Source organism: Falco rusticolus, chromosome 3 (assembly GCF_015220075.1).
Source record: "Falco rusticolus isolate bFalRus1 chromosome 3, bFalRus1.pri, whole genome shotgun sequence".
NCBI classification, from domain to species: Eukaryota; Metazoa; Chordata; class Aves; order Falconiformes; family Falconidae; genus Falco; species Falco rusticolus.
Genome location: NC_051189.1, coordinates 103,893,353 through 103,910,951, shown reverse-complemented (window position 1 = coordinate 103,910,951; position 17,599 = coordinate 103,893,353). Strand labels below are relative to the sequence as shown.

At 47.8% G+C, this 17,599-nt stretch overlaps 2 protein-coding genes across 3 annotated transcripts in view; one reads left to right on the top strand and one right to left on the bottom strand.

Annotated features, from left to right (window-relative positions):
- The window catches only part of NOC2L (NOC2 like nucleolar associated transcriptional repressor), a 54,820-nt gene extending 45,679 nt beyond the window's left edge, over nucleotides 1-9,141 (top strand). Inside the window, exons 18-19 of one of the 2 annotated variants that reach the window (XM_037380764.1) lie at nucleotides 3,861-3,992; nucleotides 6,589-9,141. In XM_037380764.1, the coding sequence (XP_037236661.1) occupies nucleotides 3,861-3,992; nucleotides 6,589-6,734 (278 nt within the window). In that variant the 3' untranslated portion in view covers nucleotides 6,735-9,141. The remainder of the gene's footprint in view (nucleotides 1-3,860; nucleotides 3,993-6,588) is intronic. The other variant, XM_037380765.1, reaches the window with a different exon arrangement.
- Nucleotides 9,142-9,842: 701 nt separating this feature from the next.
- Nucleotides 9,843-17,599, bottom strand: part of SAMD11 (sterile alpha motif domain containing 11) — a 128,016-nt gene continuing 120,259 nt past the window's right edge. The window contains 2 exon segments of the mRNA XM_037380763.1: nucleotides 9,843-10,740; nucleotides 13,577-13,687. Coding sequence (XP_037236660.1) covers nucleotides 10,492-10,740; nucleotides 13,577-13,687 — 360 coding nt within the window. The 3' untranslated portion in view covers nucleotides 9,843-10,491.

The following is a 17,599-nucleotide window of genomic DNA, read 5'->3' as shown; positions in this document are numbered from 1 at the left end:
ACTGAGGATTGCGGAGAGACTGTTTTGTTCAATATCCACTGACGGATCTGTTGGTTCCCTGATTGTGCCTGATCCTTCCTGTTAATGTGGCTTCCACAGCATCCTCTGGTAACACAGTAAGACATGCCACAACTGTAATGTAGATATTTTTTGGAGAAAAAAAAACCACTTTTTTTTTCTTTAAGCTTACTGCCCACTGAACTCATTGATTGGCATCTTGTGCTAGCTACAGCCATCAGTCTGCTTTAATGGACCATGTAGGATCCAGACATAAACCTATCTCTTAGAAGTCTGTCTTCTTCTGAATCCTAACCACAGTTCTGCATTAGGCCAGAGATGAAAGGCTGATAGCAGGCCATCCACTCCCCTTGGCTCAGGCCTTCGTCCTAGTCCTTCAGGTCTTGCAGGACACAGCAGTAGCTAAGCTCTCTGATCCTTCCATACTTTAACCTTAGACTTAGCAGCCTCACGGCAGCCAAAACCATGATAAGCCATTTATCTTTGACAGCAGCAGCCTTTTCCCTAGCTCTGTAAGCTTTGCAGGTTGTCTTCTTTCCTGAGTCTGAATCCTGACTTCAGCCTTTGCTGTAGGCCACAGGTCCTTGGTAGAAAAAGCCTCCCACCCCCTCTGAATCTTCATTCTGTCTTCTCAGGCCTTGCCAAATCCAACAATGAATGAATGAATCTCTTCTGAATCCTAACGAGGCTAGCAATAACAAATGTTTCTGTGTCTGGTGTCACATTTATAGAAGTCTCATTGGGTTTTCTGTGTGGTTTGGGCCCCCTGCTCTGTCAGTACCAGCATTTCTGTTTATTTTAGGGGTTCCTGAAAGGACAGAGAGGATGGTGTACAGTTTTTTAGAATTTGTTCAGTAAGTTCATCAACACAAATCCATACTGGCTTCTTTCAGAACCTGGAAGTTAGGAATGCTGGTTAGCTCCCTGTCAGTGCATCTTGCATTGCATTGGGACACCTCAACCAAGATCAAGTTTGGTAAGGGGTGCTGCTGCGTAGCCCACTGAGGAGGAGTAGTCCCTGCTCAGTGAGTTGGTATGAAAAATTCAGGTGTAATAATTGAGGCAGGAGAGGGAGGGATGCCTTGACACAGTTGGAGTGTAGTTTGAGACAGGACTTTGAGGTCACGTGTCCAGGATCCTGGCACAGTGGTCCTTCTAACAAGGTGATGTTGCCTGTCAGCTGTCTATTTCTGGTTGCTTTGTTTTCGTCTACACCTGGCTGTGGTGCAGCCACATCAGGGAGTAAATGGCTAGCAGTGTACTGATGCATGCAGCAGATATGGCTGCACAGGAAAAGGAAGGCAAGTGGTGAATTTGAAAACCTTTTTTAATCTTGTGGATCGGAGGGGAGATTCCCCCTACCTTGTGCAAGTGGAGCTGAAAGCTGCCTGCTCATTTCAGCAGGATGTGCGCCCCCCGGCATCCTCTCCAAGGGGGCAGGAAAGGTGGCGAACACAATTCCATCATATCAAGACAAGCTGTCTTCTGCGATGGAGAAAGCATTTGGCAGGCAGGAGAGACTCCCTTGCTTGGGTCTCTGCAAGGTCTGAAGAGGGGAGAGAAAAAAGTTTGCATGTTTCAGGAACCCCCAAGCAGGCAAGGGCAGAAAGAGCCAGGAGATGCAGAGGAAAGAGCGTGGATTTGATCAATCTGTGTGTCGCTAGTGGGGGTGGGGAAGTTCACGTGTTCCTCCCATTTACCAGCTGACAGATCTCTGGGAGGAAAGGCGGCTGCTCCTGGAAATTATTAATGGCTTAGAAAGAGGTGCTGGACTGCCTCGTCATGAGGCAATTAAAGGCGAGAAGGGAGTGCAGCTGCAGCGTCTCTCTGGGCCTGGCCGTAATGAGTGATCTGTCCACATTAGGTGTTGGTGTGCCTTTAATGAACTTGAACAGGTTTCTTCATTTGTCCCTCACATAATCATATTACATCAATTTAATGCCAGAGTGGTGAGGGCTAGGGGTGTGGAAAGAGAGGTCAGACATTTTCATTTCCTAGCAGAATAATCGGGGCCCTTTTCAGTGGCAAAATTCCTGCTGTGGGCTGTCAGCTTGAGGATCTAGAGGCAGAGTGAGGAAGAAGAGGGGAGGAGCACTGGTTAACCACAGCACCCTCAGCATCGTCTTCTGAAACCTGGCTGATACACTTCTGCCTCAGAAGATGGAAGCTCGAGCTCTGCCTGAAGGCTGTACTGGGGCCCCTGTGTGTGCCCACCAGTGGGAGGCGAGCAGGAGGCTGGAGAAGTTCAGTAAATTCCTCTTCGCGGCCTGCTGCCTGTGTTGTAGCACACAGGAGTGACCTTGTACCCAATTCCTGCCCCATAGCTGGTTTCTCTGCATACCCTAAGATGAGCTGGTAGCTGGATCTGTCAGTGCTTTTGCTAGTGCTGCTTGATGGATGAGAGCTTGCCCCTTGATTGTTGCCTGAGCTTCTCAGGTGCCCATCAATATGATGTGGTGCAGCGAATAGCACTACAATCCATCTCCTGTGGAGCGGGTGTTCTCCGCATGGCTGCAAGCGCCTGAGAGCGCTCCGTCCATGAGATGTAGCTTCCGATCCCTTGGGGGGCAATTGCACAGAGGCTGCATGCTGGCAGAGCTGACAGATGGGTGAAAGCAGAGCAACCAGGGTGATGACGGGGAGCTGGGAATGCTAGCAGCCAGCTTATTAATGGCTCTGTATCCAGTTCAGTGAGTAACATAGGGCAGCTGCTGAGGAGGGAGGATGGGCAAAAAATAGATGCCATGATGGGGCCCAAGAATCACAATGTGAGAAGGATGTACAGCCAGTTTCCAAGCAGAGTCTGAAGTGTGAATTAATAGCTTCTTCAGCAGCTTTTATAAGCAAGAACGAGCAACCTGCAGCACTGAGCTGGGCTTAGCTCAGGGGTGGTGGCTGGAAGGAGGCAAGAGGAGGCTGGTTCTCTTCTGCTCCCTCAGTAGAGAATGTATGTTCTGTCATTTAAATGCCTGGTGACTCACACTGTCCTCAGGAGGGGAGAGAGGGGAGAGGCATTCCTCCAGTGAAGTGAACTCTACACCAGTAAAAGAAGTCCAGTTCCAGAGGCTCAGAGGCAGATAATTTTTCCCCAGGTCAAGCATGCAGAGGCTCTTAATACTTCCTCCCACGCTGCCTTGGGTGACGTGGCTAGCCATCTACAGAGGGAACTTGCAGCAATATCTGTTCCTAGACCTTTTTGTTGTGACTAACAGAGGGAATAAAGCTAAGAGAGGTTTACAAGGATACCCTGAACCAGAGAGTCTACCCCTGTGTTCAGTTATATATAACCATAGAGGGGTGGATGTGGTATATGCAGGCACGATTTCTCAGTGGAACAAATCCTTCTCTGGTCTCAGCTTTGTGACTTACTCCTTCTGTTGGCTCATGTCTGTTTGTTAGGCCCATTTCTTCTCACTCTACTCTTCTGTCTGTCTTCCTCTCCTAGCTTTCATGTCTCTGAGCAGGGCAGGCAGTTAGGTTAGTGATGGACACTTGGGTGCCACAGCGCTGGTGCTCCATAAATACCAGGTAGCAGCAAGTCCTGGGCTTTAGCAGTAAAACCCTGCTATGGGCTTTTGAGGTGATTTCTGTGATTCTCTGCATCCTGGCCTTCCTAGCCTCTAGCAGGTACCTCTGAAATGAAATGCATCCTTCTCTGGGCTTCTAGTGCACGGGGACATGGCTTTTGGAGAAATATGGTAAATTTCCCCTTTAGTGTGTATATGACTGTACTCCTGAGGATGAATGTTGGGATGGCAGTACTTTGCCCTTTACATCCTGCCTGCATGTATGCTTGTGTGCTGCTCTTTATGTTTCCATTTACACAGTAAAAATACTTGCAGGTAAAGCCAAAGCCAAGCAGGCATCAGATGACAGTTCAGAAGCAAGCAGCAAAGACTATGGTGAGGATGATGATGATGAAGAAGGAACATACGAAATCGAGGAGGACGAGGAAGAACTGGAAGACTCAGATGGTAAGTAGTGTGGTTAGGCAAAGGGGAAGGGAGTTACTGGCAGCACTGGTAACTGCTCCTTTGCATTCTGGGGGTTCCCCTGCAAAGGAACTATCTCCTCTTTTCTTGCTGTGCTGCTGTTCTGAGCTGTGCAGTGTCAGGAGGGGCTTCTACACAGACACACAAACACCCTGCACAGGAAGACCCGGCAGTTCTGAGTTTATGCTGAGAAGAGAGCGAAAGGGTTAAGGTTTTGCAGGCCTTGCTTTAACGAGCCACCAGTCCTTTTCATCTTTTTTCACGGGCCTCCTGCAGAGAGGCTCAAACAAACTCTTGAAGTACAGCCCACCCCAACAGGGTACAGAAACCTTGCTTCAGGGCTCTCCTTGCTTCAGGGCTCTCCACAGGTTACACATGTGTGGGGGTGTGGAGGGTGCACTTCACTTCTCATCTGAGCAGTGCTGCAGTATGGGGCACTGTGCAGCAGTAACCCTTTAGTTGCTGCTTCTCAACAGGTCTTCCCAGGACAGGAGACCTTGTCCAAGTCCTGCACTCATCTGGGTTATTTGCCAGTGTACAGTCCCTGCTAGAACCACTGGCTTTGCTCTGTGCTTGGTCCTGATCGCTTCTGCCAGTTAGTAGCCACTGCCCAGAGACAGAATCAGTAAGAGTGGTGGGTGTCGGTGTGAGACGCCACCAGTTTAGCATGCTCCTAGCAGGCCAGAAGAACAGCTGTCTCGATGGCTACTGAGAAAGCTGCCAGCTCTGTCACCAGGGCTGTGCCAGAATGCCGAACCAGGCTTTGTTGCAGCTGAAGAGAGAGTATCTTTCTCTTCCGTCCACTGCACCGAGCCACAGCTAGAGAGCCTGCTCGGCACCCCCGCAGAGTGCAGCTAACCACACTCAGCTCAGTCTTGCCTGCGTCTGCCAAGTTGCTCTGCTAACGTAGCAGACGGAAGCTGGGCCTGCCAGGGGCTCTGGCTGCTGTGTTCATTTGCTGGGTTTTGTGTGCCACTTGCTTAGGCCTTTGTATTAGAGTGCCAAGCCTCTGCTCCTCGGCATGCCATTGGGTGTGATGTGTGGTTGTGGGGAACAGCCACAAAGCTCCTGTGTGCGGGCTTTCTTTACTAGTTTGGGGAACAGGGAGAGCAGGAAGGGGGAAAGAGTCCAAGTGAGAGCAAAATCTGAGTGATTTAGCATGGCAGATGGCTGCGGCTTGGCATGCACACCCAAACCTCGGCGCCGAGAATAGATGGGCATTTGATGCATGTTCTGACAACGCTGTAAAGGATAAAAGAGGGAGAGTTTTCCCTCTCTGCCTATTGGAGTACTCAGACAAGCTGAAGGAAAAGCACCCTTCCTTGGTGTCAGGGGGAGCAGGAACTCTGATCTTCCTTTCCTTCAGCCCTAATAGCAGCTTCCTTCACTTTGGGCTGTAGGAGCATGGTATAGAGCCAGCAGTCTCTTAAAGCCCAGATATGCTGGTGTAGCAGCAGTCACATTCAGGCCTGGGTGCTTCTGGCCTGTGGCACTTTTTCAGACATCAATCAGGCAGGGCAGAGAGGCAGATCCGCCCCTTCTAAGTCTTAAGCTGTGTGTGCTGAGTGTTCCTGTTGTGCTTTTTACCAAAACACCTGCACGCATGCAGTCTGGTTGGGTGATGGAATAGCAAGAGGCTTGTGTCTGTGACAAGCTTCCCACCCTCCAGCAGGTCAGTTAGGGCATGCACACGCTCTCAGTGCCCTGGAGAGGCACTTCTGTGGTCCTGATGCTCGTGTCACCAGCGTGGTTTTGAAGGATGGGAACTGCAGTGACCATCCAGCCCCTGATCTGGGGCAGGGGGATAGCTTTTTGTGCTTTTTGTACTTTTTGGCAAGGGAGCTGAATTAGCAGAGCCTGGAAGCTGATTCAGGAAGTGCTGAGCAGAGAGAGCAGAGCCACATCCCACAGCTGCTGCTGCCACCCTCCACAGCCGGTGAGAGGCTGTGGGAATAAGACCAGAGGTAGGAATTTGTGCTGAGCAGATGCTTTGCTCGTAGAGCCTAAGAGAGATGGTCTGCAGGGCTCTGTTTGGAAGCAAGGTGTAGGAAGCTCAAGCCACACTTCTGGAATGAAAAGGAAGGGCACTGGGAATGGGGACATGTACGGTCCCTAGAAACCAGTTCTCACTTGTGCTCCCCATTTAAAATACCATTCCAAAAAGGAGGGAGCATGGGGCTAGTTTTGCATTTGGGAGTCTGGCTGTTACCTATGATACCTTCTTTCTGTCAGCTCCTAGCGCCTAGCCTGACATCTCCAGTGAGGAAAACTAACCTGAACCGTGCAGGCTGAAGGTTTGGAGGCCTGTCTCATGCCCCCAGTTCTTCCTTTGTGTTTCTGCCTCAGTTAGGTCTCCTTTCCCAACAGTTAGTTTGGTCTCCTCTCCTATTGCCCCAAGTACTTCAGAGCCAGCGCTGTACTGAACACCCTGCAGCACTCTCCTACCACTATCTGGGAGCTGCAGTGGCGCCAATAATTAATGAGCGTCTGGGATTAATTAGCAATAAGTTGCCTTGACTCACCTCACTCTCACTCCCAGTAAAGCAGGATTTACACCTCTCACTCTTTCCACCCACAGAGGAAGAAAAGGAAGCCGCTCGGGTTTCCCAAGGGTCACACAAGCAGAGGAGCTGCACTCAGGGGCTGTCGCGATCTGAGCTCGAACAGCTAGCCCAAGGAGAAGAGGACATTGTGGAGGATTTAGCTTTCTCTGACGATGACTGAGCACCCTCACAGCCACAACCCCCCTCCAAGCTTATTCTTTACAAAGCTGCTGTGTATTGGATCACCCAGCCTTCAGCACCTGTAGCTGGTTCTCAAAGAGGTGGTAAGAGCTGGGGAGCATGGAGGGTGGGAGGCCAGCCCCAGGTGCCACCAAGGACTTTCTCAGTGACACAGCGGAGATGCTACTTGGACTTTCAAGCCTTTTCTACCAGCCATGTTTTTGGTAACAGTAAAATTGTGGTCACATCAAGGCCAGTAAAACTGCTCATCATAGATAATAAAAAAGCCCTTACTGAAGTCTGCCGCTTGAAATAGCATAGGGTTCAGTTTCAGCTCCTGCTGGAGCATGAGTGAGCTGACCAAGGGAAGGACAAGTTCTTTTGTCTAAAGGTCCTCCTGTCTGTTCAGCCAACCACCTGTGTCACCTCGTATTTGCTCTGGGGCCCTCACTAAACCCTCCCTGTTGCCAAGAAGTGCTTAAGGATTGCATGGAGTGTTTTGCAAAGCCTTCATCAGTAACATCAGAAGCAGCTCAGTCAGTTCAATCAAGCTAGCTGTAAGTATGCTAAAGAAGTTAACTTTACTTAAAGCGCCTTAGGATACGGAGGAGGGTGGGCACAGAGATGGGAGGTTGTGCAGGCGGGAAGGAATAAGAAGAGGCAAAATAATAATGCAGGAAACATACTTTCATTTTGTGATGGCTGTTGGATTTGCCTGGGATGCATTTGCTTAGCAAAAACAATGGACAAGTCTGAGCCTGTGTTTTGTAAACAGATATATTGTTATCCACAGTGACATAAAATCACCTCCTTCTAAGGCGGTCCTAGCTGCTGATGCTGGTGGTGAACACGGTTTTGTTCCGAGTCCTGAAAACAGTAGTGATGATTGCAGGCTGTCTTGGGCACCCAGCCTTTCTTTATGACCTCAAAGCCAACTACTGCATCACCTGGGCAGCTTCTAGATGCAGCTCATTACATGTCTTCCTGTAGGAGTGGTGCTTGTGGGAGAACATTGTGTAGCTCAAGGTGGGTAAATGCAATTTGTGATCTGCTGGGAAAATATAAACAGCTTATCTCTTGTTAGTTTGCAGGACTGGCAGCTGGGAAACAAATTTATTTGGAAAATAAACTGGCAATAGAGGGTATTTGCTGTTAAGTATTCTTAGGGCGTATTTGACAGAGTCACTCCTGAAAATTAACTGTGCCTTTTGAGAGCATTGTTATTTGTTAATGCAGATTTTTAGAAAAGAAGATAGGGGGCCAAGACTAAATAAAATTTTTATTCTTTGCCATCATTCAGTCAGGTCAATAGCTGTCTGTAAGCACTAGGGGTGGCCAAGCCACCTGCACAGACACAGCCATCTCTGCTTTCTGCACTGCCTACATGCTCCCCTCCAGGCATCTTTACTCCTGCGCACCACAAGAGGAAAAGATGCTTTTTTAAAAAACATGTAAAAAGAACAACTTTTCCTTTTTTTCTTAAGTTCTGTTTTCATAGATTCAGAAGAACCACAGCTCAAAAACATTGCCTTATTGCAGATGAAAACCCAAACTTACTAATGTGTACTATAGCCTGACTAGTGGTCTCCCTTACCCACATGTGTAAGCGGTAACAACTTGGTGTATGTAAAGAGGTAATTAGGCTCTTCCTGTCCTACACTGAGTGCTGCTCCTTTCCCGCTTCCAGACATCGTTACCACACGGGTAATTACTGCTGTAGTACAGTGTTCATACAGCTTCATTCAGAGTTTTGGAGCTTAGCGGCAGGAATAGGGTTGGCGAGGGCTTCTTTCTGCAGTTACAGTAATTACTAGACCTGCCCTTCCTAGACATGCACCCAGATACCCTTTTTCCTGTAAGGGGGAGGAAGTAACCTCAGAAATTAGTAATTTGGGTTTTATTATGGACATCACGATTATCATCATTATTATTATCATTTATAGCCCACTCTGAGGAGGCCAATGCACCAGCTGCTTCATTAGGGGTTTGGGCACGCTCAAGGCTGAGGTTCCCTACAGCTGGTAAAGGCAATTACAAAAGGGAGCCTGGGATATGACTGCAGAGATGACTTGTAAGGCCCCAACTGTAAGAAAAAGGTTTTAACTTACCTTTTTTTCCAAAAGAGAAAGGAGTTGCTTTTCCTCCTTTCTCTAACATAGCTGGGCAAGATGCTCTCTGCCTTTTGGCAGCTGTGAACCAACCCTCAGATCGGTTTTTAGGCCAAAAATGTAGTAGCGCTAACACACACAGAGTTACTAACACCAGCGGTAAGGCATATGGCCCCAGTGTACACAGTGAAAGAAAGGAGACATTGCGTAAAGCAATCACTTGCAAGGAGCTCAGGAAGCTAGGTACCATTTGTAAATTAAGTGTTTTTCTTTTTTATTTAAATTGATTGCTGGAAAGCATTTTTATCGTGATGTGATGGATAATGACGTTTGTTGTTTTTTTTTTACAATATAAAGAAGCTAATGTACCACCAAGCTATTTTGTAAGAAAAACGGTAGCACGTGCAATGTTTAAACAAAAAAAAAAAAAGGGGGGGGGAGAGAGAGAACAGTACCACATGTGCTTGTTGTTCACAACTGTACAAGTCACAGGAGGTCACCCCCAGGAGTTACCATCTCATTCACAGTAGTAAAAACTCTATCCATTGTTTTTAGCCTGAATCCCCCAACATCCCTCCCCCTCCTCAGGGAACGCACAGGTATCTGTCTCATGGTCCACAGCAGGCCAGAATGTGCAACTACATCCACCTCTGTAACAAGGCTTTAAAAAGAACAAAACCAACCCTACAAACAAAAAAAACCCACCCCAAATGTATAAATGAGTCTGTTGTACACGTGAAGGAGGGAGGGGGCCACACCGGAGTGAGGGCTGTGACCCTTCATCCCACCAAAGCACACACTTTTTTCTTCTTTTTAAAACAAAACATCTAATAGGAAAAAAGCCCCACCTCTGCAGGGCTGGAGCACAGGCAGAGTCCATTCTCTGTGTGTGCTGACAGGGACAACGTGCCAGGGGAGAGGGCATGCCCTAGCCTGCGGGACAGCACTGAGCTGCCTGTGCCGTACCATCCACACTGAAGTAAACATGGACCGGAACTTGCCTTTTTTTTTTTTTCTTTTTTTTTTTCCCTTTTTTTTTTTTTTCTTCTTTTTGTCTGTCTTTGGTATTGTTTTAGAAGTTGCTAGAGATGCATAGACACCTGAATGAGGAACTGAGTACCATTTCCAGGGAGGAGGAGATAGCTGGGAAGGTGGTTGGTTTCATTTTTGATGGGTTTTTTTGCTCAGGGGTGCTGAGTACCATTGGGAGGAGCAGTGCCCATTCCCCTTGCCTGCTTGGAGTCATACCCAGAAGTTCCTGAAAGCCATGTTTCTTTGAAGGCAAAGAAAAACGTTCATTCCCTGTCCATGGCTCTCCATCTCAGACTGGTGAGCGAGAAGGGGTGTGAAAGGGAATGGGAACGCTGCTGCCATCCTCTAGAAACATTTTCTTTCTCTTCACTTGCCTTGTCTCAGTACATCTTTGGATAGTTTTCTTTCCTTCCCTTTTTACAGTTTTTAGGACTTTTGTTTGATTTTCTTCTTTCTTTAAACAAAAAAACATACGCATCCAAAAAAATTAAAAACCTCCCTTCCTCACTCCTGTGTCTCACACTGCTGAGGGAGGCTCTCCTGGTCTCTCAAAATGCATTACCTTCAGTTTGTTCAACTGAATCTCAGTTCCAGAAGCAGTCAAGAGCTGTCCTGCAGTTAAGATGGAGGTTTTGTGGTGTCATTGATCCCAGCAATGATGGAGGGGTTTCCATTTTCCTGCTTTGGTGAGACACGGCTGGCGGAGGGCAGGCCACTGCTGAAGGGGGAGGCCACGCTGCCGGTGGAGGATGGCCGGAGATCAGCTGGGGGCAGGTCCCGCTCCGGTGGCCGTAAACCAGGAGGTTGCAGTGGGAAAGCCATGGGGAAGCCTGCCATGTACAGAACTCTGCCCACTCTCTTGGCAACCTATTAAAAAAAAAAAAAAAAAAAAAGAAAAGAAAAGAAATAAATGCGGGGGGGGACAAGCAAAAAGGGATGACAATGTGCACAAACTGTCTTCAGAAACCCACAGAGGCTGCATTTTCATGCAGCAAGCCCAGGTTCTGTACTCCAAAGTGAACTGCAGATGGAAGAGCTAGGTTACATCATTTGAATGAAGAGCTACCATTCCCAATCTACAAAAAAAGCCCCAAAACAACCCTTAGTGGTGACTTAACAGAGAAGACCAGGGATGGTTTCCTCCTCTCTCTTTTTTTCTAAAGGACTCTGTGTCCTACAGTAGTGCTCCCCAGCTCTGTTTCACAGGGCGCTTTGGTGCCATGCACCAAAGTACTGCTGGAGCTACAGGGTCTACCCTATAGATCATGTCTCAGGCTAAAGATGTGCTGGGACTTGCAGTGCAGGCCCTTTTCCTGTGACGTGTTTTGCATATGTCCGTGTTCTTTGGCTAGAATGAGACTGAAGGTATTGCTGAGGTGAGGGCTGAAAGGGTGTGCAATCTAAAGCTGAACCAAGTCCAGCCTCTGATCTGAAATAATTGGATCTCACCGTCTCATCAGGGGACTATGGAAACTTGCAGCCTGTTTCCCCGGCTAGATAAGGCTGCATGCACAACTGTGACAGTGCTCTTCATCTTTCATGGAGCCCAGCTCACCCCTGTTGTGAGTGATACACAGTGGTGGTAAGCAGCAGTTCCTAGGCATCTCTGCAACACAAGGCATTGGGAGCACACCTGGCTGTAGCTGCCTTCAGGTGAAGGTGCATCAGGTGAAGAGGGTTGACCAATTCCTACCATGTCTGTTGTTAACAGGCACCACTGGATGGACAATTTGATGCAACACTTCTGCTCTCCCTTCGCTAACCCAGCCCAGGGTGCTGGACTGGCGGACGGTACACAATGTCCACATCTGAAGAGCTGGAATTGCTCTTAAGAGGGGAGACAAGGGGGGCTGGGGCAACAGGGTGGGGGAGAAAAAAACAATCTGGCTACAGGGTGGCTGCTGTTAACTGCAAAGGAAGCTATAAGCCTGCAGCCTCTCCCTTCTGCAGTACTGAAGAAAACTCCTGAAGCAGTTCTCGCCTCCCAGCAAGGGCCAAAGGCCCCACAACTTTCCAGCACCTACACAGCTGTTTCACATTTAAGCTTAAAGAGAAACACAGGCTTGTGTTCAAACCAGACAACTGCAGCATTATTCAGTTAGCAACATCAGGACTTTGCTCCCCACTTACTCCCCCCCAACCATGCCTTATACTAGAACTTTAAACACTATTGATTAAATTGAAGCAGGGTTTTTCTAGTTTCAGCCCATATCCCATATTCCCCCTGCCAAATCCAATCTCAGAATGTCTGTGAGCTATTTGGGGTTCTCTGTTTTTTAAGAAATATACGAGTTTTATTTCCTACTGAATTGACCCACAGGGAACAGTTGCCCACAGAACCTTTTTATTAGCCCCCTCATAAACAGTGAGGGCTGTAGGGAAAGCAGTAAAGTTGCTCTTATTGTTTTAACATAATGTAACAAATGTATAGCTTGTGGGTTAGGGAGGCTATGCCAGAATAGTGGCTGTCTGTGCAACCCATGTATGTGCACACGCACATGCACATTACTGTCCTAACTATTTGCGTGACATAATACCCTAGGGAATATAATAGAACAGCCTGTTCTTGACATGTGTCAGAAGCTATTTTCCGATTGTTAAATGGATAAAGAAGAAGCTAGTGGAGATGTTCTTCTAGATTGGAGTCCAACCCAGAGGAAGTGGAGGCAACTCAAATGGAAGTTGCCATGACTGCTGGTGAATAGCGAAGCAATTTTACGAAAGCAGCCCTCTACAAGCAGGGACTTGGGAGCCAAGTATTTTAAGAAGAACCACCATCGCTATAAGGGCACAACAGCAAACTAGTCTGTTGAGGATGAAATACAGCTCCCTAAAAGAGAGAACTTGAGTAACTCGACAGAGGCAAGTATAATTTATACTTCCAGTGTATCAAAATACAAGCAAATAGCACAAGCTGGAGGGTGGGGTGGGGGAAGTGGTGCAGCGTGGGAGGGGGGTGGCATGGCCCATCAGCAAGACCGGTAAGCTATGACTAGCAAGAGGTAAAAATGTTACAGAAGTCTATTACTAGCACAACAGAGAAGGGAAAGAACTGGTCCATTACTCACTGGGGAGGGAAAGTAATCAACAGATGATGCTGAGACATGTTAAATGCATTTGTGCTTCAAGCCTCGCTAAAAAGGAGAAGCACCAAGAGCCACCTAGTTATGAGGAAAACGAGCAGCAAAAGGCCTTGCGTCCAGTCTAGAGAAAAAAAAGAGACAGCAGGTTCCTGAGATGGCTTTACCCAGTCTCTAGGTACTTCAGGGTAACTACTTTCAGGTTCAACTGATTTTAAACAATCTACCTTGCCTCAGAGTTTACAGCTTTTCTCCCTTCCTGGCCGGTATTTGTGGGAGCAGCCTGTGTCTTTTCTGGCAGGAGCTGGTCCATTTTAGGAGATGCCCACTGCATCCCTGTTACTCCCTCCCACCACTTATTCTGAACTGTTCGCTTCTGCCCCGGGCACTGAATACCACCTGTGTTTTCTTCCTGAAACAGTTGTTTGACTGGCTCCAGGTGAGGATATGGAACATTCTGGAGGACACATCAAGCTTTCTTGAAACCATAATTACAAATAAATAACTGAACAGTTACTGCTTAATAAACTATATTCAATAGACTTAGGTCTCTTGACAGCCCTATTCCGACTAGGGACAACTTTAAAGCGCACCACTTACTGCTACATAGCCCATTTTCCTACCTGTGACCTTATCTTCAGTGCAGGTCCGAGTTTGAGCCCCATATTGTTCAGCAAGTGCTCTTCCGTTAGGAGGGGCAGGGTCTCACCATCAATGGCCTGCTCTCGGAATACCTGGAAGAAACCAGAACACAGGTCCAGGCTTAGAAATGACAGTGACTTATCTGATGCGCTTGCCTTGCCGTTGCACAGAAGGGTGCTGTAGAAGAGGTAGCTTCTAAGAGCCTCGGTGGTGAAGCAGGCCCCTGTTAATATGACAGGTATATACAATCCTGTATGCACAGCTAGGAGCCAACAAGTAAAAGGAAACACGTGAGAAGGTGAAATTAGGGCTGGTTGGGCCAATTTAGATAAAGCATTACTTTTTTTTTTTTTTTTTAATGCTGGGATGGGACATGAAATTTTTTCTCTGGGGAACATCCCCAGGTTTAGCAACCAAAGCAGCTGACCTAAGCGCAACATTATGAGTAAGCCCAGCTGACAGCATACGACAGCAGACTTGAGAAAGAAGAATGACATGCCCAGAGGTCCTACCCCAACTACATAAAGGGCAGAAGACATAGGAGAAAAGGTAAGAATCTAAATTTTGGCAAATCCTAGTCACTCACGCTTGTGTGAATATTTGGAAAAAGTTGACCCAGTAGACTCCAAAAGTATTTGCAGTCTTCAGTGAGGCATATGCAACTGAGAAGGAACTTGCTTGTTCATGCATTTCCTTCTCCAAGCTGCTAATTTCCAAAAGAGTCTCCAGGCAAAATACATAAACAGATCTGTGAGGCACATCTGCAGGTTACCCGATTCATGTGCAACACTGTTTTACACTTTTTTTTTTTATCTCCTCCTTTGCCTGTGATATATTGCAACTATGCCTAGGACATGCAAGCAGCCAGGAGAATGCAGTCAGCCGTGCTGTTTGGCAGTGGCTCTCGATACCCAGACCGGTATCCCAGACTCTGATTCCACCTGGGATCAGAGAAGATGAGCCCTCCTGTTTCAGCACTGGGCCCTTTCTTTTTCCTCAACACTTCTAGCAGCATAGACTAATAAATATTGCAGTACCACTGTACTGAGGCAGCCGAGCGGTACCACTAAACGTGGCATGAGCCTACTGAGCCAGCCGCGCTGGCCCTTCAGCCAGTGTCCATCAACAATACAGCAAGACTCTTGCCTCTTCTCCTGGTTAGCTGCGTGAGGCAGACCCTGGACATGTGCATAGGTTTAATCACAGAAATGACAGCAGGGCTAGCACAGCCTTGTAAAATGGCAGTTTCATATGAATGCATTCTAATACCCCCAGCCATGCAAAACTGTACCATTTTAACACATTCTTAGGGACAGGCAAAAATACTTTTTTTGCCTCTCTTTCAAATGACAGGGTCATACAAAGGTTTTCCACCTCATGTACTATGTTATAAAGGTTAAGGTCTGGATACGTGGTCTTACTGCTCCATTCTTCATATATAGAGCAGGGCTGCAGTTACACCAGCTTCCCCTGGGTGTTTATTCTGGATGTAAAGGCTTAATACTTCAAGAGTAAACTGCCATCGCTTGGTAATTTAGCCAGCAGGTTCCCTTTGGTTCTGCGAGATGTCAGTCAGATGCTGGTTTTCTCTTACTAAACCACACCTCCGCTCCACAGCTTTTTTTCCCCACCCCAGCTCATGCTGGATGCTTGCCCAAATGAACTGTCTGTGGGGCCTGATCCTGCTGTCTCTCTCCATGCATGGCTTATGCATAGCATTATTATTACTAAACACTATGGCAAGGGAGGGTGTTTCAATTTACTCTAATGGCTGCTTCTTCAGCAGCCAACCGTAGCCCAGAGCCATCCCTTTGGAGAGTGGCAGTGGCTGTTACAGCCAAGGCAGCTGAGCTGTTGCAAGTGGTTTTTATTGCTGGACTCCACAAGCAAAGCTGCCCGTGACTGCAGCACGTGTATCTGCTCTTTGACCTAGCAAAACTTACTATACTGATTTCTTTTCCTTCCTCTGAAGCCAGTGTGGCTGGGAGCCAAAAGCTTCCTTTCGCTCTGCACTAAAACTCTCCACAAAAAGCCTTAACTTGAGAAAAGCATCCCCCTTGGGTGTCCCACAGGTCTTGATCCGCTGCAGAGACAAAGCTGAATATTGTCAAGGGCTGAAATCAGGCATGGCAACTTTTGTGTTTGCTGAAATTTTCTTGTTTGTCTGCAACATGTTTCTAAATGCACAGCATACCACCAAACTCTTGCTGGGTTTTCCTGGCAGGAGAGGCCTGCAGACCAGTGCCAGACCTCCCCGGCAGCTGTGGTTTTGGAGAAGAGAACACAGACAGCTCTGCAGTTTAGAGCCATGGAGCTGGGTCACCCTTGAACACTGGCATTTTCACATAGTAAAAAACCTGTTAAGCATATAACCCTAGAGCATAAAAACGCATCATCCCTTAAGCCATGCACCCCCTACATAATGCAACATAGCAAGGCCACGACAGGAGGCTGTTTACAGCAGCTCCCCTTATCGTAAAACATTTTGTTTGCAATGCACTGAGAAGATTGCTGAACCTTTGTCTCAGCGAGCTATTGATTTCTTCCCCACTGGTATACCAGGAGCTGGCATGGAAGGTGTAAATGGATGATCCCTCTGCAAGGTGGTTGTGTTAAAGATTTCTGCACATTTCCTACAGGCCTAATTCAGAAGCTTCCAGGCAACTCTGAATTTCATTCCCCAGTGCAGGAATGCAGATAAACTGCAATACCACCAGTGCGAGAGCACGCTATCTGGGGTGGGGGGTAATAAGGAATGCGAGTAGCTGTATATTTTGGCTTCAGAGCCTTTTGCTTGAGCTCTCTTCAACACACACTGCAACCCACATGTACTCTCCTGAACCCACCACCCATCCCCTTATCATCCTCACTAAGCCCAGCTCCTGAACCAGCTTCTACACCTGCAGACCTGCTGCTTCTTGTTCCTGTAAACACCCATCCATCCACCATCATTTTTTAAGCAGTCCTTTCCCTCCCTCTCTGCATCATCAGAAACTGACCCATCTCTCTTCCACACACCCAGTCAGCCTGATCCGCTCCCAAGCACATGCGAAATCTCTGTCATTCCTCTTGGGGAATGTTACATGTACCCCATCCCCATAACAAGCATTCACTCTCCTAAACAGTGCCTCTCGCGTGCAGGCACAGCTGCTTGCTCCAAAGCACACCGGTTTTACAGGTGGTTTTATCAAAGCATGTTGTGATGGGATTAGCATCATGGTTAGGGGGCAAGGAAGGACAGACTTTAGATTGAAAACACATTATATCCCATCACCTGAGCAGGAAAGGGGAGGTGTAGGGCAATTCCAGGTTTCCACTTGCCCATCCCCTCCGGAGGGATGCAAAAGCACACACATTTCCCCATAGCACGCTACCAAATCAGCATAACCTAAAGGGAATTACTTCCCAAGGGCCAGGTAAGCACACTGCTCTCCTAACAGGTGGTTCCAGCAGAGGCAGGAGTGCTGAGCTTCACCCTCCCAAACAGCTGGGAGCAGGGTGTAAGTTCTGGGAGAGGACACTTGCCTAACACAACTAGTAGAGGGAAAGACAGCAAGGGCCAAAGGGGAGGAGGTGGCAGAGTTTTAGAAATCAGATTTCAGCCAGCCTGGATGTCAAAGCACAGCTTTGCACTCCTTAGCTGTCCATCAGGGAGTCTCCTCTCTTGAAGTGGCATCTTTGGAAAGCTTGACTCCTGCTCTCCTTCCTTGCAAGACCTTGTCAGCCTAGGATGTCTCTCCGCTGAAAGGCTGGATTGTTCTGAACTTTGGCCCTTTGCCTCTCTATCTCTGCTACTTTCAGTCCCTCCCTTCTAAGCACACTAGAGCCCCTTTACAAGGGTGTCCCAGACAGCTCAGGAATCTGTGCCTTCGTAGTTGGCGCATTCTCTTAATGGGGCATTTATAATGGACTCTAGAAGATGCAGAAGCAAAAAACACAGGGTTGTTTTTTGTACTGCACCTCATGATCTCACACTGAGCAGGCTTTATGAAGCCCCCATTACT